Source organism: Uloborus diversus, chromosome 8 (assembly GCF_026930045.1).
Source record: "Uloborus diversus isolate 005 chromosome 8, Udiv.v.3.1, whole genome shotgun sequence".
Classification (NCBI taxonomy): Eukaryota; Metazoa; Arthropoda; class Arachnida; order Araneae; family Uloboridae; genus Uloborus; species Uloborus diversus.
Window position 1 is genome coordinate 42,408,648 of NC_072738.1, and position 20,621 is coordinate 42,429,268.

The 20,621-nt window shown below is 36.0% G+C and overlaps 1 protein-coding gene across 1 annotated transcript in view; it reads right to left on the reverse strand.

Moving 5' to 3' along the window:
• Window positions 1-5,100: 5,100 nt before the first annotated feature.
• The window catches only part of LOC129228329 (ADAMTS-like protein 3), a 116,821-nt gene continuing 101,300 nt past the window's right edge, over window positions 5,101-20,621 (reverse strand). Inside the window, exons 17-21 of the mRNA XM_054863006.1 lie at window positions 16,886-17,146; window positions 13,437-13,589; window positions 10,758-10,937; window positions 8,574-8,721; window positions 5,101-5,353 (exon numbers count right to left, since the gene is read on the reverse strand). Coding sequence (XP_054718981.1) covers window positions 5,235-5,353; window positions 8,574-8,721; window positions 10,758-10,937; window positions 13,437-13,589; window positions 16,886-17,146 — 861 coding nt within the window. The 3' untranslated portion in view covers window positions 5,101-5,234. The remainder of the gene's footprint in view (window positions 5,354-8,573; window positions 8,722-10,757; window positions 10,938-13,436; window positions 13,590-16,885; window positions 17,147-20,621) is intronic.

Genomic DNA, 20,621 nt, shown 5'->3' on the forward strand with positions numbered 1-20,621 from the left:
ATCTAAAGAAAGTCTTCAACAATAGATTGAAAACTCCAACGCCAATTTTGCGTTTGTTTAGTTTCCCTGTCACACTCAGGTGGTGGAACGCTGTGCTAATATGGTCACAGAAGCTTCTTTGTTTGTGATTAGTCAGTCGGCAAGAGATGGCTTCATAAGAGCAAAAATCAAATCTCGAAGTATCATGTCATCGTTTGAATCAAAAAATGATTTCAAAGAGGTTTCATGAATGGATGTGACGAACTACTATTTTCTGTGCCTTTAACTAACTGATACTTTTCAAGTCCCTCATTTGTTTAATATTGATGCTTATATGTCAGAGCAACTGTGTGTGAGTAAATATACATTTTTGTAACCAATGCACTTCTCTCTATGTTTTTTTAGTTAATACAACTAAATCATTTTGATAGTTTACTTCTAATGTAAAATGAGTAATAAATTTATACTTAATACATGTGACTCGGCAGATGGAAAAGGTGGTATGGAACTCGAAATGCAGCCACCTGTTTTTAGTGGATGCTGGGCTGTTAATGTAATAAAGTTGAACTTTACTTCCGTTTAAAACTGTATTCTAGACAGGCGTTGTAAAAAAGAAAATTGGACTTTAAAAGAAGAAATATTGCAATGTGCAAAAAAGCTTTAAAAAAGTCAGTTTTTGGTTAATTTCGCGAAACTTAACGGCTTATGTGCGAACTTAATGGTGCAAAGACTGTAAATAATTGTGAAGGTACATGAAAAGTGTTCAAAGGAAGCATTTTAACCGTATCATAAGAAAAATTTTAAACCTTATTATTTTCATAAAAATTTTGGAAAATTGACATTTTTTTCCTATTTTTGGAGAAGTTCAAGCCTTGGTAGGACCCCCAATGAGTTCTTCAAACTTGATAATATTTTACATGTGTATTGTTCTTACACATGCACAGCTTTTGGTGGGTATTCCAAATTAAGATTCGAAATTTCATTTTTTTCGATCCACCCTAATGTATACATACGGCTTAGACGTATAGAAGAGCCTCTCGGAAAGTGAATTTTATCGCGTTTTAACTCAAGAAAGCTTTATTAAAAGCAAAAGCATGCAATTACCGAAATTTTTTTTTAAAAAAGGATTCGCCTCTAGTTGGAATACATCAAATATTCACTTCTGTGCGTAAAGTTGTTAATATTTGTCATAATACCTAAGAGCTCACGTTGCCATTGCATTTGCTGTATCCATTTAATGAATGTAATTCAGAGCATTCTTGTCGATTTCACTTGTGTTTTATAAGTGTTAATTATTTATTTATATTTATTTATTTACCTATTTATTTGTATTTCATTTGCTTATTTTTTTAAAAGGCTTTTGTTGTTACAGTAGAACCTTGATTAACCAAGCTTTGATTAATCGAGGTTTCTGTTAACCGAGCCGATAATGAAGTCTATATTAAAAAATATATTAATTGTATTTTTAATGAATGATGAATTTTCAATTTGAAAACAAATATTTTCTGGAAATTTGCCTTTTTTTTTTAAATGCATTTTTCAATATTTAACTTGGTAGTATTAAAAAGAAAAAAACAATTTAAAAACTAACTACAAGCTATTTTCTATTTTAGTTTTTTAACTGTAAAACATTACTTTTTATGTGTATATTTTAAAAATATTCTATTGTATTTTTAATTCATACATTTTTCAAATTTGCGACCCTGACAAGTTTTTATGCAAAGTTTCTATTAACCGGGGTTTCTGACATCCGAGGAACTAATGGTCCCAATAAACTCGGATCATCGAGGTTCTACTGTATATGCATTCACAAACTCATATCTTTTTCATTGAGGAAAAGGCTTGTTGTACCTCTGAAAAATTTATTTAATGAATACTTATTTTTTTCTTTTGTGTATTTTAGTTTGGGGTTTGTGTGTCTTACTCTCTCATTTAAGTATTTGCTATTATTCTGATTTAATTTTGTTTAGGGAAAAATTCAGTTAAGAAATATGTGTATATTAATTTCATATTTAAAAAATATAAACTCTTCTCTTCAATAAAAAAATGTGTGTGTTTGCAAGGGCGCCCATATAGGGAGGCAAGGGGTGCTCGAGCCCCCCCCCCCCCCCCCTTTGGAAATTAGAACTTCCTTGCTTTTAGTACTTTTTTCTTTGCAAAAATATAAAAATATTTCTTCTCCAGCCATTAATGAATAAATAATTAAAAATGTGAAATGTGTGTTTGCATCCCAAAGTATATACCCTTTTTGGAAAATATCAGAGCAGTCGCTATTGGTATTTTTGTAAGAAATCACAAGCTCCTTGAGGTTAGATTGCATAACGCTTGCAAGGGATTTAATGGTCTATAACTGGAATTTTCATAATTGCAAAATGGGGCTTTCCGCAGTTGCCTACAGTGCAGATGCTAGAGAGCGCCTGAGGTCATAAGATTATTGGCACTCGTCTAGAGATGACCAGCGATCCCTTAACGAATAAGTGGTGGATTCAGACGAGCCTTTTGGGAGGGGCGAATGACTAATGGGGGGGGGGGGTGAGAAATGAAAAAAAATATATAAAAAGTTTAAGAACTAAAGCATGATGTTTTTTTTCTCCGAATAATGTACACAACTCAAAGGGTTTGAAAGAAAGTTAAAAGTGTTTCTAATGCCACACACACAAGAGTAAACATTTTAAAAAAAGGAAGGATTTCTACTAGTATTCTGTATCCATTATCCAAATTAAATCCTTCAACTTTTGATTCCTTTGAGGACTCGTGAAGTATTTTTAGTAGACATTTAGGTCCTCAATTGTACCTTTTTAAGAAAGGTACCAGCATCAAGATAACATCTCTTTTTACCAGTTTTCGTACGAAACATAATGAAATACAAAACTTACATTTGTAAATAAAATTTGAAGATAATTATGGATTTGTTTGTTGATTGAGTTTAATATTCGTTGGAGTATTTACGGGGCCTCCCCCGAAAATGTTTGTTAAGAACTCATTTTTAGACTCTTTGCTGTTTAATAGAAAGGGGGGGGGGGGTGGAGGTCCCACACTGGAAAATTAAAATTTTGAAATTTAAGGGTACATTTTCGAAGATATTATTGTTTGCCATCTTTGGTAGCTTTTGAAGGGAAAATTTGAGATTCAAGAATTCTCAACTTGTCGTTTTTTGAGATAAGAACTCCCAAAACGTATTTTTAGAGATTTTTAATGATGCCAAAAACAAAGGGATTTGGAGGATTTCTCCTGGAAAAATTTTCGGAATTGAAGCCCTAAAAACGCAATTGTAGGCCACCTTTGATGACGTAGCAGAAGACATGGGGTTCAGAACTTTATCCCAGAAATGTTTCGATGTAGAAGTTTCAAAAACGCAGTTTTAGACGATCTTTGATTGAAAGATGAGAAAAGAAGGACTTAGGGGGGGGGGGGGTCTTTTCCGGAATTTTTTTGAAATGTAAGTCCTGAAAACGCAATTCTAGACCTCTTTTATGATGTTGGCTAAAGGACCGAGGTACGGAACCTTTCACACGAAATTGTTCGAAATTGGAGTTTCAAAAATGCTGTTGTTGGCCATCTTTGGCGTTTAGAAAAGAGATGGGGTCAGAAGCTGTCCCTCAACTTTTCGATATTGAAATTTCAAAAACGCAATGTCAGTACTCCCGAGCCATTCCCTTAACTAATATCAATGAAGATTGATGTTAGTACTAACATCAATCTTCATTGATATGATGTTAGTAAGAGAAAGGACTCGGGGGCTCTCCCCTGAAATTTTTTCGGAATTGAAATTAAAAAAACGTAATTGAAGCCCCTCTTTAAAGACATTAGGCGAAGGCATGAGGTTCCAAACTTTCCCCCGGAAATATGTTAATATTAAAGTTTCAAAAACATAGTTTGAGATTTTTTTTGTGATGCAAGGAAAAGGTGAGGTTTTGTAGTTTTCTTGCGAAAGTTTTTTGGAACTGGATTCTTAAAAACATAATTGTAGGATGACTTTTGCGACATAAGATAAATAGATGGGATTTAAGGCATCTTCCCCGGCGATTTTTCGAAATTAAAGCTCCATATATTTAAAATTTTTGATGATCTTTGATTTTGGAATTAAAGTCGTAAAAATATAATTGTAGGCGATTTTTTTTTTTGGTGTGTTGGGGGGTGGGGGGAGGTTTGGTAGTCTTCTCCCAGATATGTTTCGAATTTAGAAACCTTTTTTTGGGGGGAAAGCGATCCCCCCCCCCCCCCGCCGCCTCTGTAGATCCGCCACTGAACCGAATAGCGAGATAACAATTTTAGTCAATGTTTCTTGACCACTATTCGGGAGAAAGGGCAAATTGGCTTCCCATCCTGTAAAATGTAACACTGTGTAGAACAATAAAGTAGTTCATTTGTTGTGAATATGGTCCATCTCACCTAATATTTGATTGATGACAAGTGTGAACAAGATAAGTAGGAATTCCGCTTCACTTTCACATTTTAATTTGACTTTTGAATGTTAAAAGTTTTCATCCCTCCCCCCCCTCTCTCTCTCTCTCTCTCACACACACACACACTGACAAAATGTTTGCTTTAACAAAATAAATTATTTTCTTCTTCAAAACAGAACAGTAATGACCAAAAGGGGAAGGAAAAGGTTGCATCTTTCTTTCTTTTTTATTTTTTATTTTTAATGCCTTGACCTACTAAACAAACTTTAAAATAATATGGCCTACCATTTTCCAGCTTTAAAGTTACATAAATTCGGCAGTCTCACTGGTGCAAGACCTTTAAGTCTTCGCCCGGTGCAATAAAAAAAAGAAAGAAAGATGAGGAAAAATAGCATGTATTACAAACATGTTTATGCAAGTTTTTCCTGAGGAGTTTTACTTGCCGAGTCTTTACATACTGGGCAAAGATTGAGGCCGCAAACCAATAAATATGTAATGGTAACAAAGTATATTTTGCACCAGGTTATAACATTTTTCTAGAACACGTAATCAACTTGTACAATTCTTTATATTCTAACCTTTCTTCATATAACTGAGTCATTTATTTTCGCAATCTTTCTCCAGCTTTCACAGACAATCAATCAGCCTCAGTACATCGTTGAACAATTTGTTATTTTTAACAATGAATTAGAGATTGACTAGTTCATGTACAGATGGAATAACTTAAACGTATACAGAGAAAACACATTCCTGATATCACTTGTTATGCATGTGAATATTTTCTCATACATATCATTTAAACATTGACATTTTTCAACAATGTATATTTATATTATATATCCTCTGAGTTTAATCTTGTGTGCTACAGGAGGCGCAGCATTGTATTCGAAAGTGGCTCATCTGGCAGAGTTTGGCTTTTTTCACCACGTCACAGTATGTAGATTGGTCATAGCATTCCACGGCATCTTCTAAAAAACAAATTAAAAAAAGTCGTTAAAAAAATCACAGACTTCTAATTACAGTAATTTCTGCAAGAAACGCCGCCGCGTTTACGTGTTTAAAGGTTAAATTTTCGGAAGTGCAGCCTTTCTGCTGATGCAGCATTTACGATCGACTTTTCTTTTTATTTGCTCCGATTTTAGTCCAACCGTTTTAACCCAACAATAAAGAAATAGATACTGACACATTCTGATACCATTATATCTATCCATCCGTTAATTCAAAACTTTAACTACAGTAAACTGTTCGAAAAGTGCGGGAAAAGCCGAATGCACTCATTTTTCGTATTAATTGATTACAGGTAAAATGGGACTCGTTGTTTAAACAAAAAGGTAATGTAAAACCTTACAAAGAACATTAAGGTAGCCAAAAATGAAAAATTGATGCATATTTTATTATTGTTAGTACAGAATAAAAGCGATGGATAACAGAAATTCGCAAAAACGAACCATTTTTTAAAAAACGCGCTAATAAAATATGCTTATTGTTTATACTTTCAAAATCATAAACATGATTATTAAATTTTATTTGCTGGAAGAGTTTATATGTAAAAAAATAAAATAAAAAAGGTTTCTAATGGCTATTTTCTACTCTGATATACCATGGATGTATTAAACATCGTTTTTAAGTGCTGCGCGTTTACGGCGATGCGGCGTTTCTTAGCATTTTGAAATTTTTGACTCACTTTTTTCGGGGTGCTCCGATTATCCCGATGCAACTTTTCTTCCTTAAAAAACTGTAGTGAACGTTTAGTAGCTAGTATTATATACACTCTTGGGTATACAACGTGTCCCTATTTTACCTGCAACACCTCTATTTTCGAAACAGCTAGTCCAAAATGTTCAAAATAAGATGCAGAGTTAAGTTATTACAAGTTCGAAGAGAAAAAGACAGTTGGAGTAAAATACGAAATCTTACTTTTTATACGGCCTCAAGGCTCTTATTACTATTAGGGTGTTCCAAAAATGACTGATATATTTGAAAAATTTTTAAAAATTAAATGGGCAGCAATAAAATGATACTGTTTGTTGCATTACGTTTAGGACAACAGTAAATTTTCAGACAGACAAACTTTCAAAAATAGTTAGTGTTCCTCAAATGGCGCTGCAGGTATTTTAAAAAGTATAAAAGAAAACGCAGTCTGTAAGATCGCTAAAATGACCGGCAAATTTGAATTACCAATGCTGCCTGTTTAGTCTTTATTGATTTTTCAATTACACCTGTCATTTTGGGGATCTCACAGGCTGAATTTTCTTTTATACCTCTTAAAATACATGCAGCGCCATCTGTTGAGAAACATTGTAACTTATTTTGAAAGTTTGTCAGTCTGAAAATTTATTGTTGTGTCAAGCATAATGCAACAAACGGTATACTTCCATCGCTGCCCGTTTAGTTTTTATTGATATTTCAAATGTATCCGTCATTTTTTGGAACACTCTGTATATAGTATAGACTATAGGAAATTATTTCCATTGGAAAACAATACCAACCCAAAAAATGTGTATATCGGCATTATGAGGATAACTTTTTTTAAAGCGTTACTGAATAAATTCACAAAATTTGTTTCTGAATAGTAGTAAATGTTTCCTTTTTTAAATTGTCGTGTTTAAAACAGAATTATGATAATCCATATTTCATATTACTGTTACACTGTTCTCAAATTCATATATCTTTTCTTTAATTCTTTGCACTATACTAAAAGTAGGAAAAACTGTAATATAGTACAAATGTTTAAATAGAAATTGCAATTTAAATGATTCGAAAACGCTCGGGTTTTTCATCAAAACCCCGAAACCCCGGGTATTTGATCAAAAGCACAGGTGGGTTGGGCTTTAAAAAAATCCCTGGGTTTTTCAAAACATTGCTTTTAATCCACAATAAAAGATCATATTCCATTTTCGTAATGTTTGCGCATTTGGCTTAGACTTGACTTTGCGAGCTTCAATGTTGAAACTAAGTTTTAAGCCTTTACAGATTATCTTTTCTTAATGTTTTTGTTTTATGTATAGACTAGTGGCACCCGCACGGCTTCGTCCGTAATAGAAAAATTAAAAGGTCTTTTGGTTCGCCTGTATTTACAAATAATGTATTGTGAATTTTCTCGTCAATTGGCTTGTACTCATGTTACGGTTACACGTTATGATAATTTCGTATCTCGCCAATTGGCTTGTGCCCATGTTACGGTTACACGTTATGATAATTTCGTAATTTACCCGACCATGTTATGATAGTTTTTTTTCTTAAAATTGGAATAGAAAAAGAACCACATCGAATTTTCGAAAAATCTCTTCGAGGTGCACACCCCCATGCTACATATACTAACTTTGTGCCAAATTTCATGAAAATCGGCCGAACGGTTTAGGCGCTATGCGCGTCACAGACATCCTACGGACATCCTACGAACATCCTACAGACATCCAGACATCCTCCGGACAGAGAGACTTTCTGCTTTATTATTAGTAAAGAAGATTCACTCATACCTGATTGTCGTGCTACCTACGACTATGCCCTGCTGCTGGAGTAGGCGACCTATATGCCACCGCTTAGGGCGGCAAATTTCATGATGACAAAATGTAAGGAGGCAAAAAAAGGAGGGAAATCGGAAATTTGTTCCTTGGTTTTTTCTTTTCTTTGCAGCTTAAATTGCAGAAATACGTCAGAGTAGGGGACTGCACTTAAAACTACTAGAGCTGGCCTTGCCTAAGGCGCAATTTTCAGTTGTTAAATAAAACACATCGAGAATTTTTACTTTATCTTTAATTGTCAGAAACTTTCTCTTTTTCTTTCCAGCTTCACATACTTTATATGAAACAGTTCGCTTCTATGGCATTATATTTTTCACCAACTTTTATATTTAGAAAAAAAAATAAAGAAACATTTCGAAGTAGTTATTTTCACTAACAAGTACACTGAGACTAATACGGTGTAAGAATTTCTGCTGTGATGCAAGTTCATTCCCGAAATTAGTACACATTTAGTAGCTAGTAACAAAGTCGATACTTACGCAGCACCGCGATACCCTTCCGAAAATGTTCTTATTGCGGCCGAAAAGTTCGAGTTAGCTCTAAAATTCGTTTCTCGTAAAAAACTCGCGTTATAGCCATTTCGTGCAAGTCGATTCGCGTTGTAGCGCGAATCCACTGTAAAGTATCGTACAAATAAGATTTTGCTAGAATAAGTTGTACATACCATTCTCACAGGGTATTCTTCCGCAAGGCGATGATGTAGGAGGTGAAGGACTTTTACAAGCTGTTGTTGGTGCAGTTTCTTGGTTGCCTTGCCATACACATTGCACACTGCGGCTGCGAAATCCTTGGTGGCCACAAGAAGCGGTACACTATGAAAGTGATGGATTCAGTTTCTGAATTTAAAATGCATTTCAAGTGTTTTATTTACAAGAAAGTTTACTAAAATTGGGGCAAACCTGTTAACTACTGTCAGCGTATTGATGATGTCGTGTTTTGGATTTACATACAACTTTCACAAAGCTTCCAGGTTAGTTTTTCCCCAACTATAATTACAGAAAACCAGGACCCGTAAAACTGTTCAATGATTTTGAAACTTATTTCTATAAAATATATTCAGGGCGTCCGAAAAGTCCGTGACGCATTTTAAAAATTCATAGAAAAGCAGCAAATTGTCGTATGAACATGTGGTTTCCGCCATAATACTCGCTCGTTAATCTAAAAAAGCCCTCACAGGTTCAAGAATGTTCTTATGACATCGTAAAAAAAGAAAAATGTAAGTATTCGAAATCGTTGCATCATCCCAAAAAGATAAGCAAACGTCATGACGTTTGTTTTTCTTATTACTGTGACATACAGCGATTTCATATACAGTATAACTTCGATTTAACGTACCCGATTTAACGATTACCTCAATTTAATGATACATCTCACTGTCCCGGTTTAATTGCGTCGATGCTCCTCAATTGAACGATAACTTTTTCCAGTCCCTCGACAAACGTTAAATCGAGATTATAATGTAATTGCACTTTTTTTTTCTTTTCTTTCTTCTTCATCTCTCTCTCTCTCTTTTCCCATGTCATAAAAATTTTTTAACCTGTGAAGTTTTATGACACAATCACATATTTACGCGACAATTTGTTGCTTTTATGTAAATTTCAAAAATTTATCACAGCTTGTATGGTGGTGCAATATTTCGGAGGTGAAATTCTTATGAGTCTTATCCTCCCATTTGGTTCCAGTACATTAGAAAATACGTGGGACAAAATCTTCAACTTCAAATACGATTAGTGTTTTAAAACGTGTTGGGTGAGATGGCTTGCCATCTTCCCATCTCCCAGCGACTAGTGTTGCGGGAACTTTGAAACCGAAATTACGTTATGCTTATGCTAACCTTACCACCTCTGTCATGTTGTACAATGTGCAGCGGGAAGTACAGTCCCGTATTTAGATGTGTATTTGTGCTGACACACATTACTTTGAGCTTCACAGATAGATGAGGGATGAGGCTCATTTCCGTCAAGTTTAGGTTTGTTCGACGCGATCAAATATAGGTGCGCTTTACATCTATTATTTTTAACATTAGATGTTCAATATTACTAAATAGATGATGCTAAACATTTTTGTAGTTCACTTTTCCCCGTATCTCTTACTGTTTTTGAGATAATAGCGCTAATTCCACAGTAGGCAACCAGGAACTGTGAAGCGCTGATCACTTATCGGCCGTCCGTCCCGTCCGTCCTGTTTTTTGACGTGACGGACTGTCGACGAAAGCAGAGTAACAATCACGTACGGTCGCTCAGGGAGGTAGCGGTCGCTGTACATCAATCACGTAGCTGAATTCACCCACTAGAGCGTGCTGCTTGTCGGAAACTATAGTGCTTAGAAAGAGGCTTTCTTTCTAGACACTATAGCGGAAACCAATGAAATGCAGTCCTACTTTTTACGGCCGTCAGATATTAAGGTTCTTCTCATCGAAACCGGTCCCGTCCAAGATGGCTTGCTGTCATGGCAACCAACAAAGAAAACATGTTCCGGGTGGAAAAAATCGGTGCGGACATGACGGGCGGCCGATAAGTGAACAGCCCTGCGGTTTTCTGGCGTAGTGCACGGCAACTTTACTCCTCTTAGACCCAACGTTTATGACTATAGCTCTTGCCATTCAGAAATTGTTGGGGTGGTCATTGACTTTTAGCGGGCACCTTGTCTATTGCATGACATACTCAACGTCTTTTTTTTTTTTTTTTTCAGAGGTTAGACGAATTAAAAACGAGAATTTTAGAGTTTTAAAAGTCGTCAACTTTATTGGGCGAAGGTCAGAATGGCAACAGCAACAGTGGAATGTCGGGCTAATAAATATAAGAAGCTATTAGTATTAGTACTGTATGTTGAAGTCGTTGAAACTTACCTCTGTCCACTGCCCTATTTTCCAGTATCCTCGACAAAGAGCGTTGTGACACTCCATCTTCCTACGAGGTCTGCGATTAGGGTCACAGTGACTAGGCGTAACTGTGATATTTGCTATGCCACAAACCACACTCCTCTTTTGGTAAGAGATGCTCCAGGACAAGCAGTTCTTCAGGCTGCACTACATATAATCACAAACTAAATTAATACCTTACAAAAGCTACCTTTAAAAACCAAGTATTTTAGATACACTCATGAAATTTTACTGATTTTCAAAAACAAAGTTAATTGAAATAATGTGTGTTGTTGTGTATTGGATATGTCCAATTATTGCTCCAAATACAAATGACAACTCAAAAACATCTTAGTATATGAATAATAATTAAAATACTGTTTGGTTCCAATAAGAAAACAACGCAAATTTTCTGATAAACAATACGTTAGTTTCAAATTAGTACGTTATTGCGAAATAGTTTGCGAAATAGGTAATGTCTCCCTTTCTACTGTGCTTTTGTACTATTCATCATTGTACTTCATTGATAGTTTATTGTCCTTTCTGTATCATTTTCTTGTATGAAGTAAACATAAAATCACAAGCAGTTTAGGGGAATATAGTTGTCATCGGACTCCTTCACATCTTTGAACGTATTTTTTTTTTTTTAATTTTATTTTCAAAAGCCCATGATAAAGGACATCGTCATATTCTGGAAGGATTAAAGTGGTATTTGGTTTTTCAATCTGCAATGCTTCTTTTAGTAATACCCAAGAACTGCATACACGTCTTCACAAACGATGCCAAGTTTTGGGGGGCAAAGCCTTTGTGAAATTGTGACAGTTTGTAAGGGGGAGGGAGGGGCAACAGGACGTGTGACATCACGCACTTTTTACAGGAATATGTTTATGAAAAATAGCGTGACATATGTAGCAGGGGGGGAGGGCTCAAGAAGTATGACACTTTGGACAAAGAGGAAGACGGGGTCAAAAATGTTGAAAAAAAAAGTGTGGCATCGTGTATATGGACTGCCCTTCTGATGGTGTGACAGACACACTCGTTGCCTTATTCGGAAGCAGGATTTTTGATTTCAATTTCTGCATTATAATGTTTCTGAGGATTAGCATACAAGGTTTGTAATGTGTCGAAAATTGTTTCGATAAGAATTGAGTACATAGTAAACAAAGGAAAAAAGCCAAGCTGCAGTGAGTTTGAGCGCCCGTAGCCTCCAGAAAAGGAAATAGCATTCGGCACGAGAATGGGACAGCTCTTTGCACTACTTTGTTCTCATGAACCTGTTACATCTCCTTATCTTTTATCTTATGAAATATCGGTCGTAAATATCTCGTTCTAGTACAGAATAACAGATGTTTTTAATGATATTTCTACGTAAAACATGATACACAGGCAAAAAGCGGAACTGTCACCTACTATTATCACTTTAGTCTTCAATATGTCAAAACCATTTAAACAGAACACAGAGTTCCAAATTGTTTCAAGAAGAAGAGGGTTACAATATATTTGGTTATCACACTGTTGAAGAATTTCTTACGTGAGACCGAAGATTTCAAGTCAGGTAATAGATTTTAAAGCAAAGCGTTGGAAGAAATCAGGTTTCTTTCGCTTGTTTCACTCAAAACGTGCCATCCATTCGTCGTTGCTGAGTCACGTGACTTGGAGTCGTAGCCTCAGGCTTTTGCTAAATCAATGATTTGACTTGTTCCCTCCATTTATATTCCTGCTCTAAGGTACCTACACTGTTAAGAAAAAATCATAAAATTTTACGGTAAAAGTTACTGGCATCCATGTTGCTAGTACCTTTCACCGTAAAATCCCATGTTACTATAAGATTTTACGGTAGGATAAACGAGAGTTACATAACGCAAAATGCGAGCAGCCGGATTCAATCAAGGGACCTTCGCATTGGCAGACGGCTTTACTGCCCCACATATGATTTGGGACATATCGAGCGGCTGAAAATACGGTGTTATCTGCTTCGCATTGTAAGTGACGTGGTCTATCAATTGGAGCTGCAATCGTTTATTATTTTGCGGTACAACTTACTGTAAATCCTTTCTGTCCTGTAAACATTCCATTTTACAGTAATATTTACCATTAAAGTTTCCTGAAATTTTAACAGTAACATCTCTCTTGCCTACCATTCTTGCAAAACTGCGGAATTTAGAAACTTATTCGCTCTCTTTAGGAGCTCATTCAATCTAGATGGTCCGTAAAAGATCAGAAACTGATACACTTCATAAATACGCTCAGTTAATCTTTAAACCGGGAGCTAAAAATGTTTTTCACAACAGTGATTCGTGAAACTTGTTGCAATTCAGGAAACTGTTGAAGAAAACTACTTCTGTTTCCCAGGAAGTGGATGAAAACGTATGAAATCTCGAAATGCTCCTCGGGAATAATCAGTAACATCTCGGAATTTTTTTACAGTGCAGTTAAAAAGCAAGTTTTGTATAAAATTAAGAACTTCCTTGAAAGAAATCAATGATTTATATTTTAACTTGTCGAGATTTTAAAGTATGACTCCGAAATTAGCGCAATAAATTTATTAATAAACTTTTTACTTTTAACAAACTTTTCTGAAAGAAAAATCTCCAACATTTTAAAATATTTAGTGTATCTGAACAACAACGTAAAATTTAGAAACAAAACTAAAAATTTGAAACTTACTTCTGACCAATCCCCAGTCATCCATTCCGGACATGGATCCAAGCTGCAAGGTCGGATCGCGATTGGTTCTTCAAGTCCACCTTCGCAGAGACTCCTTGGCACGAGTCGCGTTGCGTTGCTAAGTACTCGCACTTGGCATTCAATAGTGCGGACCTACATAAGGGTGAAAGAAAAAAGTCAAAGATTTTAAAATTAAAATTCGGAAAATCCAGAACTCCTTATGTGATCTTTGTTAATTGACTAATCATTAACAAATGTTTGTGATACAACCTTTTTTACGACCATTTTTTTCATATTGTTTTGTTTCACCTTTATGTTTTTCGGAGAGTTATCTGCAGCTTTTCTTCAGTACAAATATTTAGACACTTTTTGAAACATTTCGAAAACTTTTGGAATACGGACACTTGTCCCCCTTTTAAGAAGACTTTTTAGAACCGTTTTTCTAAACACTTCTGAAAAATTTCAGTAAGTTACCGCCCTGTAGCCAGGCTAAGGCAGAAATACATGAAATACACCGCCAGATCAATCATTCCATCCGAGGACTGCAGCCCTCAAAAGCTCGAAACTGCAGTCCTCGGATGGAATGACTGAGCTAGCGGTGTATTTCATGTACTCCTGTGAACTTTGTTCAGAACAACTATTTGATTCAGCACTTGTTAAATGCTTTTGTGGGTACATATTTACGAACATTTTTGGAACAATGACGTCAATCCCTTCTTTTAGAACACTGTGTAGCACTTCTGGACCAGTTTTTTTACAGTACTTATGGATTGCCCCTTTGACTATATTAGTAGTTTTTGCAGCAATCTGGCGGGATACTGTCAACCGCCTCCGAGTATTGGACGGTCTTCGACCAGGAAATGTCATTGTTAGCGTCCTTTTATAGGGGTTCTAGCATATGTGACACTAAACTCTTTCTCTCTCTCTGCCGCGATTCTTTACTAACAAAATTTTTACTCTTATTACATGGGAGGTTCTATTGACTGGCAGCTAAGCTGTTGAAATTATATTCGTATAAAAGGAAGCATTGATTTCATAAGTTTGCCCAAACCTGTTCTCAAATATTTCCTGAATCTGTTCTCAAATGTACTCCCCAAGTTTTTATTTTAATAATATCTTGAGCGGGACACATTTAGAGCACATTTCAGTACACTTTCTTTTTGACGGAGCACATTTTAAGACAGTTACAGGTATCTCAACCGCTTTTTCTGTTCCAAACGTGTGTCCTATGTGTTGTGGAAATTTGCGGTGTCTGCATGTTAGTTATTAGTTTTTCGTCTCCTCAACATTTCATTGTCCTTCAGCCAAAATTTCCGCCCAAGGGCACTTGCGGAATTTACTCAAAAAAGAAGCTCATTCTATCTTCTCTTTCAGGTGATACTCATTTTTTTTTTCACCAATAGTCTTATAAATATTGCGAACAAGGGCTGTGTGGAGGACACAATGGGGACTCCAGAATCACATTGCATTGCAAGGTCGGAACTTCCTTCATGCGATGGAAGACGTTCTGTGAGAGTTCGCAAGTACTGAAGTTTTTCTTCTTCTGATATTGAACGCATAGAAAAATTTATTTAATCCAATCGTAATCTTTCTGTTATACTATTAAAAGAAAAAAAGGAATGTTCTTGGGGAAAATAATGGGGAGCTCATGTGCATAATTTCTGCCAGTAAAGTATCTGGTGAAAAACAGGAAAGTTTCCCTATAAAAGTCAGTGACCGTCCTGAAATTAGCCGAGAATATTCCTGACGAATTCGGTTACTTTCCGGCCACGTATCTGGCTAAAATCTAGAGCTTCCCAAGAGACCTTCGATATGAATACAGGTGTGTTGAAAGTTTCTAAACTCTTAAGCAAATATGACCGAAACTATGGCAGAATTGCTAGCAAATGTATCGTTGGTACCATGCTAAACTAACGAACGTGAAAATTAGCACACATCAGGAGAGTCAAAACATTTTTTTTTTCAGCTGACGCCCTAGTCATTTTCAATGTTTTAATTTTTATAGATAACTTTAGCTGTAAAACTATCGTAGTAGTTATACTGTAACCAGAAGGTAACCCTTTTTGAGCACTACGGGGCAAACCATATAGAATTGGAAATACGCGATTCTTCACATTTGTCAGCTTATAAGCATGGTGTCGACGATATAAACAGTTTTTCAAATATCATTAAGAATGTGGAAAAGTTGTAGGGTACGCTTTTTATTTTACAAAATTATTTAACTTAATAATTACTTGAAACGTGATTTTAATTTAAATAACAATGGGGTAGTGAAACATGCGTTTTTTGCTTAAAAATGGAACCACCAATTTCTATTTCGAACCTTTCATTTCTTTTACAAAAGAGGAAATTAATCGGACATAAAAAGCTATTTTCGTCTGATAAATTCAATTAAAGATCTTATTTACAAATGCGTATTCGTATTTAGCAGAAGACAAACTATACTACGAAAGATGGCAAACAACTCGCAACATTTAGGGAAATTCCAAACAGCCAATCAGAGGCCTAGACATGTGCCTTGGCCCGAACAGGAGTAAAGGTAGCTTATATGCAACCTGGCAACCCTGACTAGGGGCGAATAGAATGTTGACAATGTCATTTTGCTTTGAGGGTGTGTTGCTTCACTTTTCCAACTATACCGTAATTTCGTGTGAAGTCCGACTTCCACAGTACGCACATGCCATAAAGACCCGTTTATAGGGTAGGCAGCCATTCACAGCACAACAACACTGTCACACTAAGGAAGGACAAGGACATAAGAGAGAAAGTACATCCAAGCCCGAGGCGGTATTCGAACCTGGGACCTCCCCATCACAGTCAAACTCCTCAGACCACTCAGAACGGGCGGCGTCCATTTCCGTGAAGGGGTGATATGGAAAGGAAAGTTGAAGAACAGAATTTGCAAGTGCGCGGTGGCTCTACGTCACGTTGAACTTAAGAAATTATCCAAAGATGTAAAACATTCTGATTTTGTGCTGTCAAGGCTAGTATCTCATCGGACAGGTCACATCCTACTAAAGTGGGTGGGTATTGGTTTAACTTCTTTCAGCAGCCATTGGTCATAGGCATTCCACCCCTCCTGTAATTAATTTGAATTGAAAATAGGCGAGAGTAGGGTTGCAATAAAGAATGCAAAGCTTGTCATGTTTACTTTTTTGTCAACCCAATGCAGTTATTGCTGCAACTTAACCATTTCAGGTCTAAATAATCACATAACGAAAATATACAAGGAGGACTTTTTTTTTTCATATCGCCAAAATTTCGCTAAACTCGAAAATATGGAGCGCTTCCTTTCTTCCTTCGCTACCTACTTTCATGACTGGACTCGTTTTCTCAAATAATTGACAAGAGTCATTTGTTCGCAGTCGGACTATAGAAAAAATAATTAATTTTTAATTTTTGGCCACCATATGTAAAAGAACAAAAAAAAAAAAAAAATCTGTGCTTACCTGAGTTCCTAGATTCCCACACGTATGTGAGCATGGGGACCAAACTCCGATGATCCACTCGTATTCTAACACGACTGGATCAGAACGCGAACGAGTCGTTTCCTCAGCAAAATGGCGCATGTTCACCAAGAAGTGGCGGACTTGGGGAAGGGCGGATCTGTTCGTCAATTTCCTGTTTCGTGTCTCTGTTGAAGGATTTGGTGTAGATGTTGTAGAAGATGGTACTGAAACAATAATTAAAAATGATAGATTAGTCTTGTTCTATAGGGATGAGCTCAGGAGGAAGCAGTTGCCCTCTCCTAGCTTTTTGAATTTAAACAGCAAAAAGAAAAAAAAAAAAACCTCCGAAATGTTCCTGGGAAAAAGTGGGCAGCTAGCATGACTAATTTTTGCCAGTAACATACCTGACAAAAATAGGAAAAGTTTTCCGTTTAATGTTCGTAACCTTCCTGAAATGTTCCTGAAGAATTTTGAAACATTATCCATACGCCAGTCATGCCTACATTTCTGCAGTTCCTGCAAAGTTACAGTTACCAAAGGCTGCATTTAGCCTTGTCTGGGGTTCAGTCAATCTGAGGAAGTAAGCGGGAAACTAAACATCTAATAAAGAGGCTGAATAAACTTACACACTGGTAGCTAAAAATATTTTTCATGACAGTATAAAGTCTGCATTTATGAAACTTGTAGCGATTTAAGAAACTCATTCGCAAAAGTAGTTGCTTTCTGCCGGAAACTGGTGAAAACCACGAAATCCCGGAACTAACATAATCTGTGACGTTTCACAATGTTCTCACAGTGAAATGCAAGCGTATTTTTCAGGAGTGTACAAGTATTTTGTTATATTTTCATATAATACCTGTGCCTAGTGATCGGAAGTAGCGCGTTACAAGTAGCGACGCTACTATAGTAGCTATAATTTTTAGTAGTTTGTAGTGAAGCGCACTACTTTAAAAAAAGGGAGAGTAGCGAGTAGTTCGATACAAAAATAAAGTAGATAGTTTGTAGCGATTTCTGGAAAGTACTTTTACATTCAGTTTACAAAAAAAAAAAAAAAAAAAATTGAATTCTGAAATTTTGAATTCAAATTATGTTTTTCGCAATCACGAACTGAGGCAGGACCCTACTCATTGGAGTTATTGTTTCTAGAAACAGCTCCTGTCCCCCCCCCCCCCAGCCTGCCTCTCCTCCTGGGCGGTTACGTGTGCATAGTTGTGTGTGTGCGTAGACCTGTGTGTATGCACGTAGGCGTGTATGTGTATGAGTGTGTGAGCGTGCGTGTGTGTAGGACATGGACGCCTCCGACCAGGAGAAGCGGATAGCTCAGGATCGGAGCAGCCGCGTCACGCCGCCTGCAGAGGACGGTGGGCGGTGGTGCTGCAGGGGCTTCTCGTCTAAGCTGAAAAAGGCACGGAACATCAAAAACGGTCAAATGAGAACAATAAGTAATCGTGCTTGCTCAAAAACCATTTTATCAGTAGCTTAACAGAGGGGATGGTGTTCAGATCCATGAGACGACGATATATGCACACGTTTGTCAAGAAAAGAGGAAAATTATTGGGAAGGTTGCAGCCTTTATGATAAACTTGTGTCGCTATAATAAAAAGTCCTTAAAAAGTGCTCTGTCTTATGTTGTTTAATTTTAGCTATAAAGATGTTTCAACAAAGTTGTTGGCTGCTTTGTGATTATCAATTTAATATCTTTCTTGATCCATACAACTTGGTATAGCGTTTCAAAAGATTCACACCATAGACTAATAATAAGAATAGACCGAGATATGGCAACCCTTTTGCTGCTCGTAAACCAAACCATGTGACTGGTGGATATCCTAGCAACAGTGGGCGTTGATCGTAGCAGACAATCAACGCCCGCGAGAAATAAAATAAATAGAATTGATGGAACACGGAAGAATGATCTTTTATGGAGTCCGATTTGTAAATTTGTTATTCTAAGTTGTAAATATTTTGTTGATATAGTGAGTTTTTCGTTTAGATAGTACTGTGAATTTTCTTTAGTCAATTTCAATAACTCTCTAAGCAATTAAAGATGCATGCGCCCAAAAAGAATCGGCAAACGGTAAGATTTTTAACTACAATTTCAATTTAAGATACCGATTAGTACAGTTTTGCGTTAACGCAAAACGTTTATGCCATTACGTTCACGCCAACGTTGACGTAGCAGTTCCAAATGAAATAAAAGTTACTGAAAACTGTGATCAAAAACTAATTACTAATGTCAAATAATGCATAACTAAAAGAAAAACAGTTCAATCTCTGCACCTGGAAAAAAATTATAATGAAAACACATTACATCTTAAAATACATATGTCGAGTGCCAAACTATAGATAATGTTGCCATCTAGCAACCATGCTGCCAGAGTTTTCGCCAAGCCTCCCACCAATCACATGATGTATCCATGAACCATTTTTTTCATCAGCAAGTTTGGGAAAGCTCGGTCTATTCTTATTATTAGTCTATGATTCACATTCGTTATTGTAAAATTCATCGATGCCAATATTTCTCATCAAAATAGTTAAGAGGGGAAAAAAAACCCCGAAAATTGTCACAAAGGTTTCGAAAGCTTACGAACTATTCAAATTAGATATCATGTGCATATAGCTTTAAATCAGTTTAACAGGAATGTTAATAACAACTGAAAAGCTTTCATTAAAACTGGAAAGAATGTAGGTATACTGAAAAATTCATTTTTTATTTTAAAACAAAAGATCGCGGTTCCGCCTCATGAATATGAAATGAGGATATAACTAAATTAACTCACTCAATGCTCGGCTAATTTTGACCGCATCTAATATGATATGCATCATAAGAGGGACTTTTCATTATTGAAGCTGTTTTTTTTGAAAAGAAGAGCGGTTACAAACTTCTTATCGAGTTTAATCTCGGAAAATTCAGGCAGAGGAATAGAGATAATTAAACCTGCTGTGGTGAAAATTATTCAAATATTACTCACTAGTGCGTCGGACTTTGATGGTGCGCATTAATGAAATTATTAGAGATAATGTAAACGAAAGTAATTTAAACATCAAAGTGTTTGTTATATGATTAGTACTGGTTGACTAAAGCTGATTTATTTTGAAACTAGAAAATCGCCGGTCAAGGAATGACGGGTGAAAATTGCTTCTACATTAGAACGAAGCCATTGCCTGTTTGGTGATATTTTGATAGTTGAAATTGTAACTCTAACGCCAGTGGATGCACCTTAAACTCCAGTAGATAGCGTTCATTGTTGACCACTTTTTCGTTTCTTCATTCTTCTAAACTTACAGTCTTACCAATAAAACAGTTAAGTTACCGGATCCAGTTTAGCCTTGCCAAACTAAAACCTTTCCCTGCATGTCAAACATTGCCAAAAAATATTATCAAATTGTAAATAATTTACTGAAATTTTGGTGTTTCAACTATGAAATAATGGCGTCACGCATGCTATGACGCGACTTTCCTTGTTGGTGACGTCAGAGCGTTTCTCGATCAGTGATTTTGGCTATTATATATACAGTAGTAACAAAAGTGTGGACATTTTTTGAAAAATTCATGTTTTTCAACTTTGTGTGTTCGTATAATATATTACTTTTCACTTTAATGCAAATGTTTATATATCAAATGGAAGGTAATTTAATGGAAAGTTCAATAACAAAAACAGTATGACAATATCTGTATTACAAAAAAAGTTATGCAACAAATAGTAAGATCTATCTTAGATTTGCATTTTTTTTAAAA